The sequence below is a fragment of the Onychomys torridus genome, chromosome 7, assembly GCF_903995425.1.
Source record: "Onychomys torridus chromosome 7, mOncTor1.1, whole genome shotgun sequence".
NCBI classification, from domain to species: domain Eukaryota; kingdom Metazoa; phylum Chordata; class Mammalia; order Rodentia; family Cricetidae; genus Onychomys; species Onychomys torridus.
In genome coordinates, this window is record NC_050449.1 from 18,251,163 (window position 1) to 18,273,729 (window position 22,567).

Consider the following 22,567-nt stretch of genomic DNA (forward strand, 5'->3'; position numbering starts at 1 on the left):
TGGCAACCAGTGGGCTGGATCAGCGCACCATGCCTGCCTTTGGGAATCTGTAGGATTTCCCATTTGCTGAGAGCAGTTTTATCTCAAGGAGAAGGGCTAAAGTAGCTGTCGGCTGGCACTAGCTTGTCTCAGTGGCCACTCCTGCTCTTTCACAAAGGATCTCTTGCCCATGGTTTCCACCGAGGAAGCCATTAGTTACCGTCATTCAAACAACCTCCTCCCTGTGGGTCTTTGGGTACCACTCAAACCCTTCTTTCTTCAACCTGTGTCTATAGCTCTGCATTCAAGAACCTCTGAAGGTCCACATGAGGTGTGAGGTCTCCATTCTTGCCAAGTCCTGGCCAAACCCTTCCATGGTTGCCTTCCACCACCAGCACAGGCTTAGGACCTCACCTCTCTGACACAGGTGGCTGGGCTTCCTGGAAAATTCCCAAAGTAGCTTGACTACATGTTAATCTAGTTCTAAAACCTCAAGGTTGTGTTGGACTTAACCTGATTCTAATACGACATACCTATAAATTTTAATACTGTGTCTTAGCAACTAACCTTCCTGCCTGGACTCTTAATCCAGGCCTGGGAATCATACTGAGTTCTCAACTAAACTGCTTGCCAGTTCTTTGAGGGACCTGAGACACTTCAGTTCACTGTGGACCATTTCTCCCTCTGAAAAACTTGAGAAACCTATGAGGATTAATGAACTAATGTCTGCAGAGTTCTTCAGAAGAAAGGTGCTATGTAAACATCGAGTATTATTCTTCTGTTTATGAGAAGTAGTATAATATTGCCTTCGAGAAACTGGGACTTACGTTTAAAAGTACCATAACATCCCCTTTGGCTCTTTGGGGGCTTGGATTGGGTTAGAATGGGGTTCTTCAAGGAAAAATTGAGCCATTTAACTTCATGCATGGGGAGACTAGAAATTCTGATGAGAATACGTTCATTGATGTTGGATCAGTTTCTCCTGGTCTCCCTTCCTTGGAAAATAGGTGTCTGCATTTGGATGGGGAGTTTTTGAAGGCCTTTCTATAGGTCCCTTCTCCATGTTAGGTCACCACCATGAAATGGCAGAGGGCAGTGTGTGTATATGAAGGAGAGAGAGGTGGACCGAAGGAACGAAGGACTCCTAACTTAGGAGAGAGCCCCCTCTGCCCTTTACCCTCTCTCACAGTACTCCTTGGCCTATGTGCTCTATTAACATATTGAGCAGTGTTCATTTGGGCAGAAAAAACCAAAAACCCAGAATCATAACTTAGCAGCCCTCCTGGTCTTCTGGAAAAGGGTCTGGCTGTTTGAATTTGCATATTTGCTGAGGGCCAGCTGTTTGCCTTGGGGCAGACCTTGCTGTCACGGGGTGGGGGGGCTGGGGGGTGGGGGAGCGGGGGGGGGCAAAACAGAAGGAAACTGATGTTGGGAGAAGAGATGTGTGCATCCTGACCTGTCTCTAGTATGGCTGACCAAGTAGCACATCAGCCATATTGCGGGGCACTTGTGACACTGTTCAAGATTTAATAACAGTGTCTGTCAGCAGATGGCCCTGCCCTTACCATTGTTACTCTATTGGCTGCTGAGTTTCTGTCTCCACATTATTGTTAATATATTTTTTTAAAGCACAGATTAAAAAACCAGGTAATAGTTTCTGCATTCTATAATGGGATTGGTTCTGGAAAAAGTTTTGAAAAAAAAAAAAATCTTTAAAGACATTTGTGGAAATATTCAAGAACATCTCCATCGCATTCTCTTTTGCAAGGTGTGGAATCAACTAGAAATATTTCACATTGGTGTTTTGCTGTCTTCTGTTCTCATATCCCACTCTCAGACAGGAGACAGTTCTGCAAGCAGGAATCAGGCTCAAGGCTGCCGCTCCTAAGACCAGGGAGCTCCGTGCTGCCATCTGGCGGCAAGTGTCAGACTCAGCAAGCAGGCTGCTGTCATCCTGTCTGAACTTGGCTGTGGCTGGAGCTGTGGTTTGGCTGGTGTCCTTATGGAGTTTTCTTGCCAGACATGTAAATTTTTTTCTTCATTTTTTTTACTCTCTGTACCCCCCCCTTTTTCTTTTTGCATGTTGACAACTTGTTAAAGGTGCATCCCAAGGCTATGATTCTATTTATTTGTTTATTTTTGATGCATTTGTGGATGTTAAGGTGTCTATGGCCCTTCTTTCTAAAAGGAGACAGGAATGATGCAGGTTTAACTCCCCAGCTGGCTGATACTAGAAATGGTAAACACGGAGACAGGATGAGAAACCAAAGAGCAGTGAGTGTATGCTCTTACACGTTGGTTAGGTTATATTCCGACCATTTTCTTGTGTGAATGTAGCGCTTTGACCATTGTCTCTGCTTGCTTGCAATGGTGATTCTCCAACCCCACCTGGAATTTGTGGAAAACAGAGGATGACAGTCTTTCTTTCAGGCTGGCCCTGTTTATATCTGACTGGACCTACATTTCTTGTCACCTCCGAGCAGCTGGTGTCTGTAGATGTCCCAGGACTCTGAGGCAGGTCCTTGGAGTGATTCTGCTGAAATAGAGGCTCATTTCACACATGGAAAGCTGTGAGGAGGACCCAGGCAGGGAGGCTATTTTCCTCCACTCTGTTTCCTGAATACCCACGATGTACCAAAGTGTCTACAATTACATAATGGGCTACACTTCCAAGCTATTTACATGACAGAGATCTCTTAGTGCCTAGACCTCTCACTTGTGTTTCTTGACCCTGGGAGTGTGTTCCACCCTGATTTCTTTATCTGTGAAATCAGGCTGATGTGAAGTTCTGTGTAGAAGACTGCACTTAACCATTCTTACGGAGCTCAGTCTAAATATATCAGGGAAAGTGCCTGCTGTGTGCGAATCAATAGCACAAAGTGTTTGCTGAATTAAAACTTGAACGGAACAAGTTGCAATCTCTGGCTGCAGCTATGATTTCTAGTGCTGTAGGGCTGAGAGCGTCTTTAAATGGGGCCTTGTGTGTGCCACTCCTCACCAGAGCCACTGGCTCCACGAGACAGGCTTTTGTGTCTTGTCTAAGTCCAGGAAGCCAGGCAAACAATGTTAATTACCTGTGTCTGAATTTCCCATGTAGCTGTTACAATCAATTAATGGGATGAGGAAGCTGCTTCTCAATAGTGTTCTCAGAGCTTTATTATTATTTTTTTCCTTGAGGGCCTGGTATTCTCCGTATATCTTCACATCCACGCCAACCAGGCTCCAATCAGACTCCAAAGACGTGATCTGATCTGGCAGCTCCAATGTGACCCCTGAGAGGACATAGAAAATTCTAAGAGTAAACAGAAAGGAAATTTTATCTCCCTCAATATATACCTAGAGTTTAGGTGTGAGTGTCTGTCTGTGTATGTAGTTTAAAAAAATCCAGATGTGACTGTACAAATCATTTGCCTGGAATATTGTGCATGGAGGGTTATAATTACAAGCTGTTTATTATGAATCTTGGGATCCTGTTATGGGTTTTAACTGTCTCCCAGCTTTCTAATTTTGCTAGAAGTTCTTAAGAGGGTATGCCTTCTTACCAGATCTCAGATTGCTCCTCCCCATCTCTCTGACTGTCCTGCAAGTTTGAGCTCTGCCTGAGACTCCTCTTTATAGAGCAGACATGCTCTTAGGGGACCCTTCTTCTGAGGACTCCCCCTTTTAGAGAGGACATGGTCTTAGGGGACCCTTCTTCTGAGGACTCCCCCTTTTAGAGAGGACATGGTCTTAGGGGACCCTTCTTCTGAGGACTCCCCCTTTTAGAGAGGACATGGTCTTAGGGGACCCTTCTCTGGGCCATGCCCAGGTTTGCTGCACTGTTATATATGCGTGAGACAGAAACTCTGCTTGTGACAGTCATGGTCTTCCTGGGATGAGGGAGTCTTGGTTAAAATAGGGTGCATGCTTTACTAGTGAACTCACAGCCAGTGTGTCAAAACAGTGTACACATACATACATGTCTGATAGTTACTCTTGTTGCCTTCAGTGGAAATTACTTAAAATTTAAAAAATATACCTCTTTATTTTGCATTGTGATTCTAACTATGTGTGAAATTTAAGAAGCAACAATGTGAGCTGTGATATAGTAACTTCTGAAACCATCATGATTGGGAAGAACAAAAAGAGTAGGAGGGCTTGGAGCCAGGGCACCTGGCCCGTTGTCTCTGCAGCCCTAGACAGCTCCTTCATCTGCCTCATTGTCACTGGGGACAAGGACACTCTCACAGCTGTGCTTCGCCACCAGGGCCTCTGTATGTTATTCAGATCCGTGCTGCAGTAGGTGGGAGGCAGACCCATCTTTTGTTAGGAACTCCTCGGCAGTGATGGGCGTGTTCTGATATACAGTGAAAAGAGGAGCCGGCTGTATCTCAGGATCTGAATGAGGGAGTGAATGAATGCAGTCCACTCTGTGGGTGTAATTACCATACAGCAGACAGTGGGAAAATCAAGGAAAAGAAGAGAAAGGAATGGGGTAGGGAAGGAACAAGGGAAAGAGAAGGAAACAAGGAGAGAGAGAATAGATACTGCATTGCATGATAATCACACCCCCATCCTTCAATCAAAGAGAGAGAAAGAGAGAGAGAGAGAGAGAGAGAGAGAGAGAGAGAGAGAGAGAGAAAACCAACCAAACAAAAACCAAAACAAACCCAGCAACAACAACAGCCCTTGCAGGATGGGGCCAAGGTGTGTGCTCTTTCTTTGGGTATGTCCACCAGACTTGAGACACCTTGGGAATATTCACACTGGCCATGGTAGGCCTCAGGTGGCCTAGCAAAGCAACAGAGCGGGGCAATGGCAAGACTTAGAGAGAAGTAAAACTTGAGAGGCGGGTCCAGTCCTGCCTGGCGCTCTCACCCGCTGTGGGAGGACTGTGATGGAGATGGGAGGGTATAGGATTCGGCGACTCCTTGGGGAAGGATGACAATCTAGGCAGATTTCGGTGAGACACTGGGAGTGTCTTGTGAATTCTAGAGTATAAAAGAATTCGGGGAGCAACACAAAGTGGGTCCATTTTCCCTTAGACTGCCCGGGGTCCTCACTTGGTAGATGAGCTTGGCTTGGGCTCTCAGATTCTAATGTGCACCCGCGTGCACACCTCACACCCTCAGTTTGTTCCTCACACACTCACAGGCACACTTTTCCAGGGTCCTAGACCAGAGCTGGGGAGACCTTCCTTCCACTCTTGAGCTACACTCTTGAAGTCCACCGAGAACACGTGCCTCTTCTTCAGGTTGCCAGAGTACATTCCCCTGGCCTCTTCTGAAGAGCGCTGTAGGCATGTTCCAAGCTGAGCAGAGCCAGGATTGTGGTTCTCCAACTTGTCACACATTGGGAAATGAAGGTTGTAAGTAGTCACAGCCTGAAGTCAGGCTAGGGCATGGCTGGTGCACATTTGTGACTTCAGAGTGATTCTTCTGGGGGCCACTGAAACTGCTTCAGAACTGGAAGGCCAGCTACCCTCAGTGAGTTGTGCTTTGGTATTCTTCTCTGTAAAATGTCTCACATAGGATTTAAATCAGAATGGGAGCCACAGTACATAGCCTATCATAAGCCTTTGTTACAGCCCAAATCTCATTTGGTGGGTCAGGTTTTGCGATCAGAAGAAGAGCACTTCTCTGCTTTCTGTGGAGTTAAAGCATGCAGTCTTGTTCAGATCTCTTCTAAGACATTTTAACAGCTAACCTTTCGGGATAAAACCAAAGATGCAAATGCTTACCACACTTTCATTAGCATAAGTGCTAATGTAATACAGCTGTCCCACAGCTATAAAACACTGAGGACTGTGTCTCTGCTTGGCATGTGGAATATTATTTTTTCTCTTACCGAACCGATTCAAAGCTCAACTTGGTTGTTATTTGAGTTGGAACTTTGGATTGGTGCATTTTAATGCATTCTACTATTAAGGCTTGTTGGACAGCCGTGAGAAAATATTTTTGTTCTCACGATGCAATCTTGGCCCAGGTAGCCAATGGGCAAAATATGATTTACACAAATATTATCATTTCTGGAGTGTGTACGAAAAAGAAACCTTAGGGCGGAGCTGGGAACGCTTCTTCCTCAGCATGGGGTTATCTGGGCGAGGCTGGCATTTGAAGTTGGAGTCTTTCAACTTCCCCCATCTCCGAAAGCACACAACTTTTCTTAAAGTCCGGTATTCCTGGGGGACAGTTCTGTTCCAGGGGAAGAAAAATTCCATCGCTATCTCAGGAGTGTTCTTGCCAAATTGAAGGCAGGGTAGGGAGAGAGGCAACTGCAGCTGTGGGTTTGGATTCCGAGTGGAGTTGATCCCGATGTCCCTTGTCTCTTTTTGTCTAGAACAAAGAGGTGACTTGCAAGAGAGAGAAGTGCCCTGTGCTGCCACGGGACTGTGCGCTGGCCATCAAGCAGAGGGGGGCCTGCTGTGAGCGATGCAAAGGTGAGTGGGCTCGGGCCACCTCTTCTGATGGCTGCTGCCGCAGGCACCTTTAGTTCTCTCTCTTTCACCCCTCTTTCCATCTGGCTCCTGGCTGGAACACAGGTGGGCGTCAGGAGGGAAACAGAAGCACGTGTGCACAGGACTGGCTCAGGAGCCGCCAGGAAGGGAGGCGGGAGGGGCGGAAGCTGCAAGCAGCTCCGCACATTTGGGACATTCTCGGAGGCAAGTTGTTAAGACGCTGTGGCAGAGAAGATGCAAACGCAATGCCTATGCGCTCTGTACACATGCACATGGGCGTATTTTGTCAAGACGTCTCAACACTTGGTTTTTCCAGGCTCCACACTCGTCTAGCCCTCCTCTGCCAGAGGAGTCTTTAAACCCAAATTTTATCATTTTGGTTCCTATTAAATTTTTTTCCTTCCCAAATTAAATCTCTGCCCTCCCGTTCGTCTTTGAAGCAGCCCCCAAGTCTCCTGCCCCCAGCCCTGGTGCCCTCACACTTGTCTGGAATGCCGTCTAGTGGCGCCTGCTGTTGGCTCTAGCCCAGGTCTTTCCTCCCACCCTGGCCAGGGGCTGCAGTATCCGAGGCCCCAGGCTCTCACTTGACACTTGCCCCAGGAACTTTCTGTGGCGAGTAGTTCCCACAAATCATTCAGTGTTGCGTGTCCCACTTTTGTTATTTCATTTTAGTTTAGGAACCTGCCCCTAGAAGGCAGACATGAGGGAATATGTAGGGTGGCATTGTGTGGGGACACTTGAAACTCAGGCCAGGGTTTATGATATGTGCTCCAGAAATATTCTTTTAGGTCAGAACACAGCAGGACACGTGAGGGTGGAGGTTCCCCAAAAGTTCGTATATACTCAGAACCTCAGAAAGTATTGTCTTATTTAGGAATAGTCTTTGCAGATATCGTTCAATCCAAAAGAGGTCATTGGATTAGGGTGGCCCCAAATCCAAGGTGACCAGTAAGTATCTTTATGTGAAGAAGAATAGATAGACACAGAAAATAGGGTCATGGCCCAAAGAAGCAGGGGCAAAACATCTGGAGCAGCTGGAGCTGGGGCTCTTCCTCAGAGGGAGCTCCAGATGTGGAGCTTTGGATGAGTACCTTCATTTTCCTGGTCCTTCACTGTGAGAGACCAAATTTCTGTTACTGTTTTTAGACTATTAATTTTAATTGATAAATAATATCGTTGTATAGTGTAAGATACAGTGTGAAGTGTATGGGATGCGTGATGCGCAGATCAGGGCAGCTAGCATGGCTGACACCCCAAACATTTAATATTTATTTATTTTTCCCTTTAAAAATTGTATTTCTTGAGAATTTTATACACATAGTGTGCTTTGATCAAATCTGGCCCCAAGTTCCTTTCTCTCCTCCCATATCTCCCCCACCACGGATTTTCCCTCCCAACTTCATGTACTCTTTTTTTTTTTTTTTTAAATCTCTCAGAGTTCACCTAATGCTGCCAGGATGTGCAGGGCCAGCCATTGGGTAATGGGCAAGTTATCAGGGGCTGCGACTCTCTCCTCCACAGGATCCGTTCATTGCCAATAGACCCCTAGCTAGCAGTGGAACGTTGTGCGTCTCTCCCCTGTCCTCGATGGGTTTTGACTGGCTTGATCTTGGGCAGGTCTTGTTTGTGCAGTCTCAGTCACTGGGAATTCTCATGTGCCACAGCCACTATCATGTCCAGAAAACCCCATTTTCAGCCTTTCTCCACAGATGATCCTTGAGCCTTGGCAGGATGTAGTATGATACAGATGTCCCATCATTTAGGGCTGAACACTCCACAGTCTCTTATTCTCTGCACTTTGATCAGTTGTGAATCTCTGTATCAATCATGATGAGAGTAGAGAGTGATAAAGGTAAGTATTTATAGATTGATGACATGGTCACTTTGAAGAATCATAGCAGTAGTTTCTGCTCTAGGGGCTATAATATAGCCTTGGGCTCAGTTAATGATATCATTCACAAGTTCAATCTTGCGGAGCAGATCGTAAATCTGATCAGAAAGTGGCTAATTACTCCCCTAACATTTGTACCACTACTGCACCAAAGGGCAGATCTTGACAGGTTGATCATCGTTATAGCTTTTGGGGTTTGTAATTGAGTAAGACCCCTGATTACTTTCCTTATTTTCCTCAATAGTGTGCACAGTGCCTTCTAACACTATGCAAGCTAGCCAGTGGGGATGATGTTTCCAGATGAGTGCCAGCACACTTCTTCCATGTGCCATGACTCATGGATGTGGTATCTTCAGCAATAATGTCTTAGTATCAAGTTGTGGAGAATAACCAAGAGCAATGTTAATAGACTGTATTGATTTGGGGGGTCTCTGGCCATCAATTTTAAGGGAAGTATCCCATACCAAATGCTGGGCTTTTGTTAGATAGTCTATTGTTTCTTGGAGAGGCATTATACCCCATATTGGGTAGCTCCATTTAATCTCTCTCTCTCTCTCTCTCTCTCTCTCTCTCTCTCTCTCTCTCTCTCTCTCTCTCTGTCTCTGTCTCTCTGTCTCCCTCTCTATCTCTCTCTCTACCCACCCATCTATCCAATCTCTGTAGTAGGATGCAGAATACTTTTTCCTCTGTTTCCATTGTCTTAGCTCCCATGTTTGCAGGGATGTTCATGGGAGGCAAGAGAGTGGTGCTGTTTAGACATACAGTGCCCTGTGTACACAAGGGAATTCCTGGCCTTTGTAATGACTGAAGTGTGTATAGCCTTCCCTCCTCATCCATCTACCTCATCTGTCTTCATGCTGTCTTCTGATTATCCTCATCTTCCAAGGGAAGGGGAAACTTAAGGTACCACAATTTCAGAACATTCTATTGGAATAAACGGGACTACAATAAACCCAAGAACAGACCAGAGAGTTCAGTGTCTTGAGTTCTGATAGTGGCCTCTGGGCATTTTGAGAGAAGTCAAGATTTCCACAGGTCCTCCTGAGGACCTTCTTGAGTGACTCTGCATGATCTCCCTTTTCCAGAATTCTATGAGACAGACAGGAAAGAAGAAAGAAACAGAAAAATATTTTCTCTTTGCTATAATAAGGTGCTATGGACTTTAAGGAACATAGTTATCTCTGTTCCCAGGTACTAGAGACTGCAAGTGTTTTGCCTCATTTGTGTTTTTCTGGTTAGAATCATAACTTAGGCTTACAGGAGAAACTTTAAACTGGAAAGAAAGAACTTACTCGTCATTTTCCTTTGCAGAAGTGAACAGTTGTACTGTGTTTTTATGAAATCTGTTACTATTTGGCTCACTTCTCTCTGTCCAAGTGTTTACATGACTAATATGGGTATTTTTTTAAACTTGCAAAGTAGCAAATTCTCTTATATTTTCATACACACTTGGTTTGGTTACTGCCCCTTCCTCTGCCTCTTTTTTTTTTTTTGGTCTCCATCTTAGCACTTGTATTGCACTATTTTTACTTTTTTCAGCTTGATATTAAGGTATAATACCTCTATTTATTCAACTATATTGCCCTTAGTATATACATAAAATTCTTTAGTGTGAAATTACGAACATTTTTTGGGTCTTTTTGGACATTGTGGTTATAAATTAGCCTTGGAGAAGGATAGAGACAAGGAGCTGAAGCAAAGAACACTGTACAGTGGATAAATGATGGTTCCAAAGACAGTATAAGAGGAGCTCTGAGCACAGCATACAGCTTGATATTAACCTTAAGGCATCAGGCTTTGGCCTCCCAAGGAACTGGGAAACTCCAGTAACCTTCTGGTACCATGTGTTAACTCTAGGAAAAACAATAATGGGTCATTAACATGTAGTCTAAGCCAGCTGTGGCAGCTGTGTTCCTGCTAAGTCCTCCAGCGGGCGTCCCCAGGCCAACACTGAGGTCCCTGCCTTTTTCTACTCAGTTGGGTGACAGTGAGATGATGAATTAGAACTTCGTACTAATGCTTTCACTTAGAATCCAGTGACAAAGCTTAGACAAAATATTACCAGACTCAAAACGTTTAATCTGATGGGGAACACTGTACATAGTACATATGAAATACACAAAATGCAGATACTGCATATGACACATGAACTATGCAAAATGCCATGGGCTTTCTCATCAGAGAATGAGACATTGCACTTTTCACATGAGCTAGCACACTGTTGGTGATGGAATGATGTAATAACTGTGCTGTGCTTTGAAGGCCCTTCATTCTGAGGCACTGCCTGCTGCTTCCTCACAGTGTGCTTAGGCTTTTCATGGAGATGTATACCTGAGGTGCAGGCTGTGAATCTCAGGCTTCCTAGAGAAGTTGGTCCTCAGCCATTGTGGGCAAAATTTCTTGACCATTAGCACAACATTGAGGAAGCTGAAACCTGGTGTTGCTAACTGGATGAAACAGCCATAAAAACTGCCTGGTGGCTTTGAGTGACCCTGAAGCAAAATGAGTATTCCTCAAGAGCCAATGGATCAGGGAAAAATTGGTTAAAATGCAGATTTTGGAGCCTTACCTAGTGGTGATAAGTTAAAGAGACTATCCTCTTTATCAAATCAGAAAGCAGAAACTATGCAGAAGCATTTCCTTGCAGCCAGGAACTGACCTCTTACTCTGCAATGTCAGAGCCACATTTTGTGTCATGAGAAAATGGTGACGCTGAGGGTTTTTCTTGATGTGTTTAGCATCCCAGAACTAGTAAATGGCAGAGTTGGGGACAGAGCTAAGTGTTCCAACCTACTAGCCCATAGATGCTGAAGCTCTAACTCTGGGTCTGGGCTCCATTGAGACTCCACCCCCACCCCATGCAGGCTGAGGCTGGACAACCCCTGATCCCAGAAGAAGGAAAGGAATAGAAAACACCTTCTGCAGAGGAAGTGAAAGCCTCACCTTTCAGAGCCAAGCGTGAACATCTGTCCCAGCCAGCTACTTCTGGTGTGGGAAACGTGTGCTGTGTAGCTGGGAGGCTGTACTTTTTCTCTGACCCTTTGCTCCCTTTCTACTTTGAAACTTCTAGAATGATGACATAAGAACCAAAGCCAAACAGCCCATAATGACCAACAAAATCTAACTCAGATGTTGGCATGCTGGTGAATGCATGTGAAAGGTCTTTCTCAGTTACTCAATTGTGTGAATAAGTGGATGTGGGGGCACTTGGAGCCCCAAACTGACTAGCCACCTTCCATTGTTTCTTGGGACATTTTTGTCTTTTAGTTTTTTTTTTTTTTTTCCTGGCTGTCTTTACTCACTTTCTTAACGTAGTTGTATTGCATTTTTAACTTTAGCTAGATAACTGGTACATTAATACATTAACACACTAAGCAGTTAAACAGGGAAGGAAAAGCAAGTGTTTCTGATTGGATCCCACCCAGCTCAGAAACAACTGTTCCCAATTTCTTAGGACCATCCCAGAACGTTTGCAGGTTTTTATGATGTAATTCTGCATGTGTACTTTTCTTGTACAGAAGTGGAATGAAGGAGTACATATGCCATTGAGGTTTGCATTCAAAACTTCAATAATATGGTGAGTTAGGAATTTCCCAGACCAGTTCATGCTTTTTCAGTCGCTGTATGGGTTATGTGCAATTGATGTATAAGAACTCATTCATTTGACATCTGTCTTCTGATAAATGTTTAGATTTTTAGCTTTTGCCAAGCAGCCAAGGAATTGATCTGTGAGGCTTGTTATGTATATGTGTTATAATTCTTTGAGGACAGTGACCTAGGGATCCAGGCCTGGGGGGTATGTTTAGGTTCTACTACAGTGGACAGTACTAAATGGCTTGGGAAAAGGCCAGGCATTCTCTTCAGAATTTGTAAGTCATTTGTCTCTAAGTGATGAGGCAGGAGAGTTGGTGATATGCTGGTTTCGATACAGAAGTGCAGTTCTAGAATTAGCTGAAATTAGAATACAGTCTGTGGAAGGAAAGAGGGGTATCCTCCATGCTGTTATTCCTGTGACTAGCCACACCTCCTAATCCTTCTCAAACAGTTCTACCAACTGGGGATGAAGCATTCAAATATGTGAGCCTATGGGGGCTATTCTCATCCAAACCATCACAAAGCTCCATATACTGTCCTATTTTTATGCTTCTGTTTATATTTCATTTTATGAGCTCTTTATGTGTTTGAGTCACTTCTGTAATTCAGATATGTAGTTCACTTGTAATCATGCAAAGCTTAGCTCCTTTATAAATAACTACGACTTTGATACTTGTGTGTTTGGCTCTGTGGTCATACCCATTCTCTATGGGTCTTCATGAATCATTGCTATCCCTTGCTAGAGGCCAGGGGCTGATCTGGTACTCAGCTCTCCAGTGATGCTGCTGTTCCCATGGGAAAACATCATTTGGAAAACGTTGATCATTTTTTTCTGAAGACTTCCTTGCTTGCATCTTCCAAGACCCATGATATCACTGTTAGGTCGCTGTGGGCTAGAATTTCTAGGCCTTTCTCCCGTTTGTCATCTTCCAGGAAGTGCCAGTGACACTTGCATCCCGTCATTACTGGACACCAGACTAGGTGGCCCAGTGGTCCCTATAACAGTGAGCTGATTTCTCATTCTTATTTTTTTATCTGAGGAATCTGAGGACCAGGACAAGTTAAATCGTCCACTTGCCACAGTGTTGTTTTTCCAAAGATAAAGCAAAGGGTGTCCATGTCTCTAAGCCAGTGAGTGGGGAGATTAACCCAGGATGGCAGGCGAGAGCAAGCAGGAAAGGAAAAGGTGTGTGTGCTGGACAAGGGATCAGGATGCATGCCTGTAGTGCTATTTTAGAATAGCCAATGCATATTTGTAAACAAGAAGGAACCATGGGGCCTAGTCTGTGGACAACTCCCTCATGAAGTTAAGGTCTACACAAAGGCATGGAATAGTTCTTCAAAATTATTCTCATCCCAAATCACCCAGCAACTGTGTTAAAATACCAGTTCCCTAGCTCCCCTCCAGACCTACTGAATTACTACTAATTTGGAATAATTTTTGTTGGATGGTTACCCATGGAAGGGAAGGGCCACATAATAAAGTAACTCTGTATTACCCTAACATGGATTTATTTTACTCTGTAAAGTGTATTGATATGGAAGAGGAAGTGAGTGAGTAGATCTGTTGGAGGGCAGAAATGTGACCATTCATTCTTCCAAAAGTGTCCTCAGAAAGGCTTTGCCAGTGTGCATTTGTACTTCATGCACTCACAGTCCTACTTACTCTGATCAGATCAACCAGATCTCCAATTTATTCATTAATTCAAGTGTTTACTGAGCTGCTTGCCAGGTAGTTATGGGTGATGGTGCTGTTAACCAATTGTTCTTAACTTTGATGAACCCAGAATATTTCCTAAAGCAAAAGTAAATAAATTATTACTAATTCTTCAAGCAAGCACTTTAGCATACTCTCAAGATGGTTTTTATTCTTATTATCCAAATAGCCTAATAAGTAGGCAAAAGATTAACTTAATTTGAGAAAGCCTAATATTGTTTGATGAAAACAGATGAGATCACTCGGAGTCAGGCAGATGGGTTTGGCAGCTTTTCCATATTTACTTGGACTGAAATCACCCTTTAATTTAGGTTCTTTCATGAACAATAATGTATCTGTTATCTGAATATATGTTAGTGAATCATAAATGAAGAAGGTGTGTTTCAAACTTTACAGGTCAAATTCCAACCTCTTTCTTCATAGAACACATGAAATATTAATTGCCCACAATGCTTTGATGAAAGGTAGAAAAAAACAGTATATGATTTGTTAGGTAGTGTTTATTTCCTACAATCTGGCTGGCCTCTGATTCCTTTGTGCATTGTCCTTTTTTTTTTTTGTGGGTTGTGGGTTCCATTTTTTAACTTTCATATTTGATTGAAACATATCTTATGATGTCTCAAAAAAGGAAAAGGATGGTATGCTGGATAGTTTTATGTTAACTTGATACAAACTAAAATTATTTGGGAGGAGGGAACCTCAATTGAGAACAGAGCTTGGGGCAAGCCTGTAGGGCATTTTCTTAATTGGTGATTGATGGGGGAGGGTCCAGCCCACTATGGGTGGTGCCATCCCTAGGCTGATGGTCCTGAGTTCTATAAGAAAGCAGGCTGAGCAAGCCATGATGGGCAAGCCAGTAACCAGCATCCCCATGATCTCTGCATCAGTTCCTGCATACAGGTAAGTTCCTTACTTGTCGGAGTTCCTGTCTTGACTGCCTTTGATGATGAACTACAATGCAAAAGTGTAACCCCAACATATCCTTTCTTTCCCAACTTGCTTTTGGTCATGGTGCTTCATCATACATAACCCTAACTAAGACAGATGGGATGAAATAGAGCGGTGCACCTTAAAGCCAACCCTACTAGGTTCTGATACATAAGAGTCAAAGAGGGGGGCTGGAGAGATGGCTCAGCGGTTAAGAGCACTGGCTGTTCTTCCAGAGGTCCTGAGTTCAATTCCCAGCAACCATATGGTGGCTCACAACCATCTGTAATGAGATCTGGCACCCTCTTCTGGCCTGTAAGCATGCATGTAGGTAGAACACTGTATACATAATAAATAAATAATTCTTAAAAAAAAAAAAAAAAGAGTCAAAGCGGGCCATGAATAGTAACAATACCTTGAGCAATGTTGATTATTGCCTGCTGCTCAAAGAGTTCAGATTATGCATCTGGTTGTTTCTTTCCAGCCGAGTCTCTTGGCAATCATGGCCATGTGTTGACTGTCCCCTTGAAGCACTTCTTCATCTCCCTCTGTTTTCCTTCTACCTTGACCTGACCTATTTGCCAAGTTATTGTGTGTGGTCCACCTCGACAATGCTTGCCTAAGGTTTTGCATCCCCAAAGGAAAGGCTTACTCTTGAGACAAGGGTCTGTCTCTCAGTTATTCAAACTCTATTATGGATGGATTTGAGAAAGGGTTTTGGAATAGAGGACCAGCCCCAATCTAGGTAGATGCTGTTGTACTTACTACTGAACCTAAGGTGCAGGTTAGGACTTCTGAATGAGTGGATGGGGACCTGACAGTTACTTATATCAATAAGGGGATTCAGGTGCCAAGTGTTGTGTCCTTCCTTCTTGGAGTCTCATTTCCTGCATGGTAAGAGTCGTGAAGGGTTATCAGCCCTGGCCTTGCTGTTGGCCTCTCCCTTTTATGGCCGATATGGACCATCAGTTTCAAAAGAAGTCTGTGAGTAGCATTGTGCAGGTGACTGAAGACAGCTCGTGGTTTCAGTGGATTTCTGTTGCTAACTGGTAAGTTTTGGCAACTCTTAACAATAAAAAAGAGGTAGCCATAACTGTTTATTATTATAGCGATGTTCCAGGGAAACAGTTCAGATGAGTTTTGTATGAGTGTGTCTGCTTTCATAGTTGTTACCCCTCTTTCTCCTCCCCCTGCCCACTGTGGTATCTTGCTATATTCCTCAAGCAGGTCTTGAGCTCACAGATTCAGACAGATCTACTTCTCTGGGAAACTATAGACATACACTAACAGGTCCAGTGTAGCTGAAGTTTTCTCTGGTCCTGCCCAGCCCCACAGACCCCACAGCCGCTTATAAAATAATCACTCAGAAGCTTATATTAATTAAAACTTCTCAGCCATTAGCTCAGGCTAACTATTGACTAACTCTTATATTGAAATTAACCCATAATTCTTATTTATGTTTAGCCACATAACTTGGTACCTTTTCTGTCTTCACATCTTGCTTCCTTTGTGTCTGGCTGGTGACTCCTGACTCAGCCTTCCTGTTCCCAGAATTCTCCTCTCTGCTTATGCTGCCTATGCAACACTTCCTGCCTGGCTGCTGGCCAGTCAGAGTTTAATTTATCAACCACATCAGAGCAACACACATTCACAGCATACAGAAAGACTTCCCCAGCAGCCCAGCTCAAATATTTTTAATAGAAATGCCTTCATACAATTAAAAATTTATAAACTTGTGTACAATAAAGCAAGTTTCGCTGCTGTGCTTGACCCCACCATCCTGTATCTTGTCTTGGAGATGATCTCTGTTACCAAATACTCGGCAGCTAGCTTCCCCCCATTCTCTCTGTCTCTGTCTCTGCCCCCCCACCCCGTGTGTGTGTGTGTGTGTGTGTGTGTGTGTGTGTGTGTGTGTGTGTGTGTAGTGTCTAGCCATAAAGAATTCTCCATTAGTTTCACGTCTGGCTATTTAGAGTTTTTTACATTCTACCTGTCACTTGAAACATCATGGGACACTGCATCATCTCCCCACCACTGAGCTACTCACCTTTCAATGCTATTGTCCTCTCTATGATTTGGAGCTGAAGAAAACTTGTGGTTTGCCTCTTGGTCATCCATATATATTTTAATCAATGAGGAGAACTTACTTGATCTATGCAGCTTCAGAAATGTGAGTAGGCTTTGCTGTGTATTTCTAAAGACAAGAACAAAACAACAACAACAACAACACACACACACACAACAACAACAAAAAAATGAACAAAAAACCCAAAAAACAAAACCAAACACAAAACAAAACAAACAACCCCAAGGGTTTCTTTCTCTCTTGTTTCTCCCTAACTGAAAAAAGATGTATTAAATGTTGCAATTCATAGATTATTTACCTAGAATATAAACCAGAATATTTTGGCATTTAATTAAAAATGACCGTATTTGTTCAAAGGGGCCTTGTTAACATTAAAATTGCACTTTATGAAAAACTGCTATTGTTGTTAAGAGTGGCGAAGGAACTCAAGACAGATCAATTTTCCCTGTTAAATTGTCTCAATCTATTTGCTCAGGGGCTTTGCTTCCTAGCTTTTGGATGATTTGGAAGAGTAGGTTGCCTAGAGTTTGTGGCCACCTTTAAGTTAGGAGATTCGATTTCTAAAGCTTGCATGACTTCAGGTGCATCAGTTTTCACCTTTCAGACACGGAACAAGCCTAGGATATTCTCCATCAGGGAAGCAGAGAACTGTAGCTAGTTTTTCTGGTCCTGCCTGGCCCACAGTCAGGACAAATCTCTCTCACCTGCCAGTCCCACAGCCGCTTAGACCCAACCGAGTAAACACACAGAGACTTATATTGCTTACAAACTGTATGGCCGCAGCAGGCTTCTTGTTATCTAGTTCTTATATCACAAATTAACCCATTTCTATTAGTATGTAAGTTGCCACCTGGTTTGTGGCTTACTGGTATCTTAACATCTTCTCATGGTGGTGGCTGGCAGTGTCTCTCTGCCTCAGCCTTCCACTTCCCAGAATTCTCCTCTCTGCTTGTCCTGCTTATACTTCCTGCCTGGCTACTGGCCAATCAGCATTTTATTTACACAGAGTGATAGCCACAGCAGAGGACAATGGCTCTGATCCCTTATTAAGAAGGAGTGGGCATCTTATCAGAGCACAGATGTCTTCTCTAGCCACAGCCAGCCCGGCAAAGATTACTTCTACTACTGCTAGTGCCAAAGCATTAATTGTTGTATTGATGCACAACTAGTGATGGCAACCTTAGTGTCCTAAAACTATACACTCCTTTATCTTCTCATTGCTGCACAGTTAACATTCTAGGCATGTGTCGCTGGGCCTGGAGATGCTGTGGCCTAGGTGTCAGCAAGGGCTGGGGGTCTTGTTTGAGGCTCAGAGTCCTCTTCTCTACTCCTGTGGTTGTCAGCAAAATTCATTTGCTATTGAGGAGTGGTTTCCTTCTTCAGTACCAGCAGTAGGATGCCTTGTGGCTTGCAGGCTCACTGACAGGGACAGCCTGTTATGTCAGGTGACTCAAGGTAATGAATGTCAAGTAAATTAGGTAAAAACTGATTAAGAAGTCAGAGCTGGTGGCACAGGCCTGAAGTTGCAGGCACTTGGAGGCGGAGACAGGAGGATAGAAAGTTTAAAGCCTACCTCAGTGATGCGGTAGGTTTAAAGTGAGTCTGGAGCACTTAATGAGACCTTGTCTCAAAGGAAAAAGTAAATATATATCAGTGGTAGGTTGCTTGCCTAGTATGCATGAGGTCCTGGGTTCAATCCTCAGTGCCGGTTGGGACACACACACACACACACACACACACACACTAAAACTAATGTGATCAGGGAACTTAATTATAGCTGTGTAATCTCCTTCCCCTTCTCCTCCTGTCTGGTAACATACCTTATGACTAAGGTGATAGCCCTCATATTCCAATGTATGTCCACATTCAAAGAAGAGGTTTCACAAGGTGGATGTGTGTCCAGGAACAGAAATCTTGATGCCCATTTCAGCATTCTGCCAGCCACACAACTCATGCATGTAGAGGGACCTAGGCTGAATGGTGTGTGGATCAAGAAGGAAGTAATCCACAGAACACTGCAGATTCTGTCCTAGAAAATGCTTATTCTTGGTCCTTTCTTCCTCCCCACTGCTCAGCCTGACAACAAGGCTGGCTTGGTCTGGCCCTGCTCACCCCTCAAACCTTCTTTAGTACTGTTTTTTTCTCCTGATAGATGTTCATTAGTTTCCCTCTCTGTTCTGTGCTTAATTCGCACCATGAAGTCTTGCACCCAGGGTTCGCTTTGCTTAGCATACTTTCCACATGCATCACCTGACTAGTCTGAGGGCTTTCTGCAGCTCTCCCTCCAGGCACTTTCCCTGACATCCATAGCTACATGGTGTAGAGCGGAATATCTCTCCTTTATCACTGTGACATTTTCATTGTCTGGAGCTCTCACTAAACTGGCAGGAACCCCTCCTCTTCCCACTCTTCCTGGTTCTGTCAGCTCTGCCCAATGTGTCTGCTACACAGTGGCAATCAAGTGACGAGACGTAGGAAAAGGAACTAACAGAAACAGTGAAAAAGGAATAGATTGCAGGAATAGTGTATGTTTTATAACACCACCTCATGGTAGTGCATTACCTGATCCACCACCTCACAGTCAGTAGTGCATTACCTGATCCACCACCTCACGGTAGTGCATTACCTGATCCACCACCTCACAGTCAGTAGTGCATTACCTGATCCACCACCTCACAGTAGTGCATTACCTGATCCACCACCTCACGGTAGTGCATTACCTGGTCTAACACCTCAAGGTAGTGCATTACCTGATCCACCAAAAAGCTGAGTTAAAATGATCAAGAGCAAGAACGGACAACTCAGAATGAAAAATGATTAAATGGAATCAGCCAGTTCCATGTCATTAAATCTTTAAGGTGTCTTCATTGAATTTCACACAACCTAGGTGTATTTTTTATGAAAGTGTATACACTGGATTTTAGTACTAATCTACTCAATGATAATGTAAATATGACTTTTTAAGAATATTTTTCTATATATGGGAAAGGGTACTAGAAACTATGCTAGGATTATAACTTTATATTTTCTCCATATTATGATTCAGTATGGTTATGTGTGTTCTCTTTAAAGTGTCATATATAATATGCATTTGTCATTAGGCTTGAAGTTCTTGTAGGTATCTTTAAAACAGTTCTGTGAAGGAGCAGTGGATTGGGTGGCAAAGGGGAGGCAGGAGGCAGGCGTGGTTGGGATATAAGATATATGAAAAAAATTTAATTAATTAAAAAAATCAGTTCTGCAAGGCTAGCAAAGTACAATCTCAAAGAGTAAAGTGCTCGCTCGGTTTTTACTGAGATGATGAGATGGTGCTCTCTTTCAGTCTCCATCTTTAGCATGGGCATGCTTATCCTACCAAAGAGCCTTGGAATCCAACCATCATTTCCTCTGAGGATTGCATTCCCCGCAACCCCAAGACAGGGTTTCTCTGTGTAGTCCTGGCTGTCCTGGAACTCTCTCTGTAGCCCAGGCTGGCCTGGAACTCACAGAGATCCGCCTGCTTCTGCCTTCCGAGTACTGGGGTTAAAGGTGTGCGCCACCACTGCTTGGCATCCTCTGAGGCTTTTAATGGCATTTTGGATGGTGAATGACATTCTGGAAAGAATTCAGCATGGTATTTTGGGTGGAAAGTTAGGGTTCATATTCAGGAAGCACAGGAAAAGATACAGAAATCCCTACATTCTCTTTTGTAGATTTTCAAAAATTTTCTGCCTAAGTTTGGCAATGGGACATTGAAAATGTGTGTATGTGACATGTAATTCACTATGGAGAAACAGGAGCAGCTATCTGCATTATAGAAGCTTAAATAGAAGCATCAGATTGCAATGGCAAGCATTTTCCCCCCATGAATTCCAATGAGAGAGTATGCTCTTTCAGTCTCTTTAGAAGTTGACACATTTAATTTTTCATAGTCCCGTGTTCTTGGTTACCATCTGGGGCAGATGCCCATGTTAGCTGCTGTGGAGCTCTGGAGACCTCTCCTCGAGAGAGGCTGGAATACAGCATGACTAACGGGATAATGAAGGTGAGCATTGGCATGCTGGTGAACTTGAGTGCCGTCTTCACTTACTGGGAGGTTATTTACGCCATAGTCGGCTCATTACGCTTCCAGTTGTGTGGTGGTGGTTCAAGGGCTGGAGATGTTTATCTGAAGACATGCTTGGGCATTGGCTGGCTGCTATTGAACACAGGAAGCAGCTCTCGGAACAACGCTCTCTGGAATGTCTGGGCATTGGCAGAACTGCTCTTTGAGTCTAGCTCTGCTGAGTTTGGGGAGCTGTGGAAGGGATGCTCTGATGAGGCTGTGAATACAGAGCCAGGACTCAACTTCAAACCTCTACATGCAAGGCCACTCTGAGGTGCTAAATGCAAGAGCCAGGCTAATATTTCATATTTTTAGGAATTAAGACAAGGCTCTTCTGTGCCTGTGGTCCAGGGACTGTAGAAAAATCATAAAGACTCAGTTATTTGGAGAATGAAATGACAAGTATTGGGCTTGGAAATGAAGATGGAATTAGTTCCTGACTCTGCCACTTCTAGTTACTTGGCCTTGTACAAACCACTTCTTCCTAAAGCCTTGTCTAAAGCCTTGTTGAACACAGCTTGTGAAATATTCAAATGGCTGAGCTCCACTTCCTTGCCTTCAATGAGTGGGCTCACACAGTTTGTATCATGACAAATCACATATAACATAAACTATGTAATCCATCTCAGGGGGAGAGTCCAGCAGCACACACTCAGGCCACTTCCAAGTCATCAGCTCCATCTGCTTCAAGACTGTTCTTCTTCTCATGCTATTGAACTCAGTCCCTGCTCACCCCTGTTCTACTTCTGGGTTCCATCAGCTTATCTAATCTAGGTGTCTCACATAAGTAGCTATACATTTGACTTTTCCAAACGGCTTATCTTATTTACTGTATGGTATTCAAGGTTGTAGTAGGCATCACTGTTTCATTGCCTAAGAGGCTTTATAACATAAACAACATTTTATCTATCCATTCTTCCATTGGTGAACATTGAGTGGATTCCACTGGGTATCCATAGTCTTTATTAGCTCTCTACATTCCGATGTTCAGTGTTCTTGTGCTTGGGAGCCCCTGGAGTGTGTGCTCTCCTGGTTAAATGATGTGGTTTTATATCATAGGTCCAGGTGAAGCAAGGCCAGATAGAAGATTGTAACTAAAAAGATATGGCCAACATTAATCTTATTTAGTTTTATCCGGGTATGTAGAATCAAGAAAAGGCTCTCTGGTGCAAGTTAAGCACTTTGAGCTGTAGTTGAATTATCTATGGTCTTATGTTAGAAAGAGAGCAGATTTTACAGAGCAAATAGTAACTAATATTAAAAGGAGAACTGGACAGTACTCCTTACCCCAAATGCTTAGGCCCTGAAGTCAGCCATAGTTGACGAGCTAAAATCCACAATTCCCCTGATTCAGGAACCAGGGATTCTTGGTTAGCCTCCACAAATACTTCCTTTCATACTAGTTTGTACTCATAGTGACTCTGCATGTGGAGAAATCTCCACATGTCTCTTGAATACGGTCATATACTCAGAAACTACTTTTCTTGCCAGATAATAGGCATTTTCTTCTACAGCTCCTGCTTCATCAATTTTTGTCTAGTTTCTAGTGGGTAGCTTTTTTCTTAGTGCATTTGCCTACTTGTATTTCGAATACGGCAAGGATTACCCCTTCTGACTTCATAACATGGAGTCTGGGGGGCCACACAACCTTCCAGAGGATTCTGCAGATGTACTCTGAAGTTTGATTAGATGACTCTCCTCTTCTTGGCCACACAGTTCTGAAGTCATCTTGGGCAGTGAGGCTCAATTTAAACTTGTCAGAAGGGAGTCCAGGCCAAAGAGGCAGCAGACAAGAGAAAGCCAATTTTACAGAAATCTGCATTTCTACAGGCCTCCAAGGGTACTCTACATAC

The 22,567-nt window shown here is 43.7% G+C and overlaps 1 protein-coding gene across 1 annotated transcript in view; it reads left to right on the forward strand.

Annotated features, from left to right (window-relative positions):
• Nucleotides 1–22,567, forward strand: part of Bmper (BMP binding endothelial regulator) — a 250,055-nt gene that overhangs the window by 25,078 nt on the left and 202,410 nt on the right. The window contains exon 3 of the mRNA XM_036193923.1: nt 6,298–6,397. Within this exon, the coding sequence (XP_036049816.1) occupies nt 6,298–6,397 (100 nt within the window). The remainder of the gene's footprint in view (nt 1–6,297; nt 6,398–22,567) is intronic.